Here is a 1813-nt window from a genome sequence, read left to right on the forward strand (position 1 = left end):
TATGGGGTTGGGCTCTGCTTGAAAGAGGCAGCAATGGTCCGGTAAGCGAAAACTGAGGTTTAGCACGAGTTCATCAGAATAAATCCCGCTACCCACGCTTTTGTTAAGCTTGGAACCATCTGTACATATAGCCGTACACCCTGAGTTCAAGTTCCCTCCAAATCGTCATAAATTGAACAAAAAATTTTGGCGGACTAAAAAGTTAAAATAAACTTTATGCTTTTTAAATTACGTCACTCAATTATAAGTATTTTTTTTTGTTCATTCACAGCATTCAGCGTATGATGGCAGCATTAGTGTGAGCTATGCACTTTTTGTGCAGCTTAGCATGTATGAAGTTCCCGAGCCAGACTGGGATTCTCAGGAAGTTATCGCGATCGTTCCCCTGAAGGAATTAAAGTTCGAATTGGATGAAAATCTTAGGGTAGAAATTAAACGAGCAATGGTGGACTGTGACCGAAGAGTAATCATTACAAATGTAATCATTAAGACATTTCGTTCTTATCCCTTGAACTCTTTCAGAGAAATGACATTATCATTACACATGATTGCTTCAACGGATACGGAAAAGAGGTTATAAAAAAGTGGAACCTACATCCCGACTCTTTCATTCAAGTTGTCATGCAGTTAGCATATGCAAAACTGCACAACGAGTAAGTAGTTATTTAAATTATTGACGCTTATTCAATGGCTATTTTATCATTTTCGTAGGATTGCTTCTACATATGAGACAGCCCTTATGCGTCATTACTACAACGGTCGTACGGAAACTTTACGCTCTTGCACCACTGAAGTACATAAGTTTATTCAAGTTGCAAACAATTCAAAATCTTCAAATTCAGAAATATGTTCGGCTTTTCGAAATGCCGTTAATCATCACAATCACATGATGAATGAAACGCGCGAAGGAAATGGAGTGGACAGACATTTATTTGGATTGTGGTGTATAGCTTACGAAAATGGAAGGGGTATACCAGAATTCTATGAGGATCCATTGTACATGAAAAGCGGAGGCGCAGGAAACTTTATTCTTTCTACAAGTACGTTAGGATATTCCACTAATGTGGGATTTGTGGCTCCAATGACCTTAGATGGATATGGTGTTTTCTACACCATTACCACAGACAAGTACGTTTTATACCCCTGTTTTACTTATTTTGTAAATATTTATTCAAGGTTCATAGAATACAAGGTTACGACATCAGCCATGGCCGCCATCTTGATGACGTAGATGGCTCAATTTTAGGAGTTGCCAGATTCCTAAAAAATTGTCTTATAAAAATACACTATTTTAGTCAAAAATACATCAAGTTTTATTGCAAATATGTGTAACCCTGATATTTACCTTTTGACAATTTGCGTTGTGCTTTTTTCTGCGTCTTTGAGTTTATTTAAATTATTAAAAATTTAAGTGCGCTGTTTTTGATTGTAAAAATTACACTGAAAAAGGTAATTTAGGTTTTACCGTATGTCTAAAGATGAATTGCAATTTCGGTAGCGAATTTTCGCCAATGTTTGAACGCTTTTTATTTATAAATGCGCGGATGCGTTCTGATCACTTTCAAGAATAAAATCACCAGCAAATTTCAATTTGCATTCGATTTACATTTAAGTTGTCGGTATTATTATGTTAATCCAGTTTCACGTGAAGTTATAACATTTTATGTTGTTATAATAAGCTTAGCCACGATTTTATATCAAAAATGCCCATTTGATTAGGATTCCTAAAATATGCTATACGGCAGCTATACTTTCTGTCGTACCAAGTCGTAACCTTCTATTCTATGAACCTTGATATTTATTAATATATTGC

At 35.6% G+C, this 1813-nt stretch overlaps 1 protein-coding gene across 3 annotated transcripts; it reads left to right on the forward strand.

The window, feature by feature from the left end:
- The first annotated feature begins 241 nt into the window (after nucleotides 1-241).
- On the forward strand, nucleotides 242-1607 carry LOC118732598 (peroxisomal carnitine O-octanoyltransferase-like). Of its 3 annotated transcripts, none has more exons than XM_036461726.1 (4): nucleotides 242-463; nucleotides 523-653; nucleotides 712-1128; nucleotides 1185-1607. In XM_036461726.1, exons 1-4 carry the CDS (start codon nucleotides 329-331, stop codon nucleotides 1330-1332), a joined length of 831 nt encoding a protein of 276 aa, XP_036317619.1. In that variant the 5' UTR covers nucleotides 242-328; the 3' UTR covers nucleotides 1333-1607. The 3 variants fall into 3 exon arrangements, with proteins under 3 accessions (XP_036317619.1, XP_036317621.1, XP_036317620.1); XM_036461728.1 differs by having other exon boundaries at nucleotides 244-463; nucleotides 1177-1246; XM_036461727.1 differs by having other exon boundaries at nucleotides 244-463; nucleotides 712-1246.
- The last annotated feature ends 206 nt before the right edge of the window (nucleotides 1608-1813 follow it).

Source organism: Rhagoletis pomonella, unplaced genomic scaffold (assembly GCF_013731165.1).
Source record: "Rhagoletis pomonella isolate Grant_MI unplaced genomic scaffold, Rhpom_1.0 Rhpom_scaffold_23035, whole genome shotgun sequence".
NCBI lineage: Eukaryota > Metazoa > Arthropoda > Insecta > Diptera > Tephritidae > Rhagoletis > Rhagoletis pomonella.

Coding starts and splice junctions, on each gene's coding strand:
- LOC118732598 (XM_036461726.1), top strand. CDS start 329: ATGTATGAAGTTCCCGAGCCAGACTGGGATTCTCAGGAAGTTATCGCG. Junction 464..522: donor TGGTGGACTGTGACCGAAGA/GTAATCATTACA, acceptor GAACTCTTTCAG/AGAAATGACATTATCATTAC. Junction 1,129..1,184: donor TACACCATTACCACAGACAA/GTACGTTTTATA, acceptor CAAGGTTCATAG/AATACAAGGTTACGACATCA.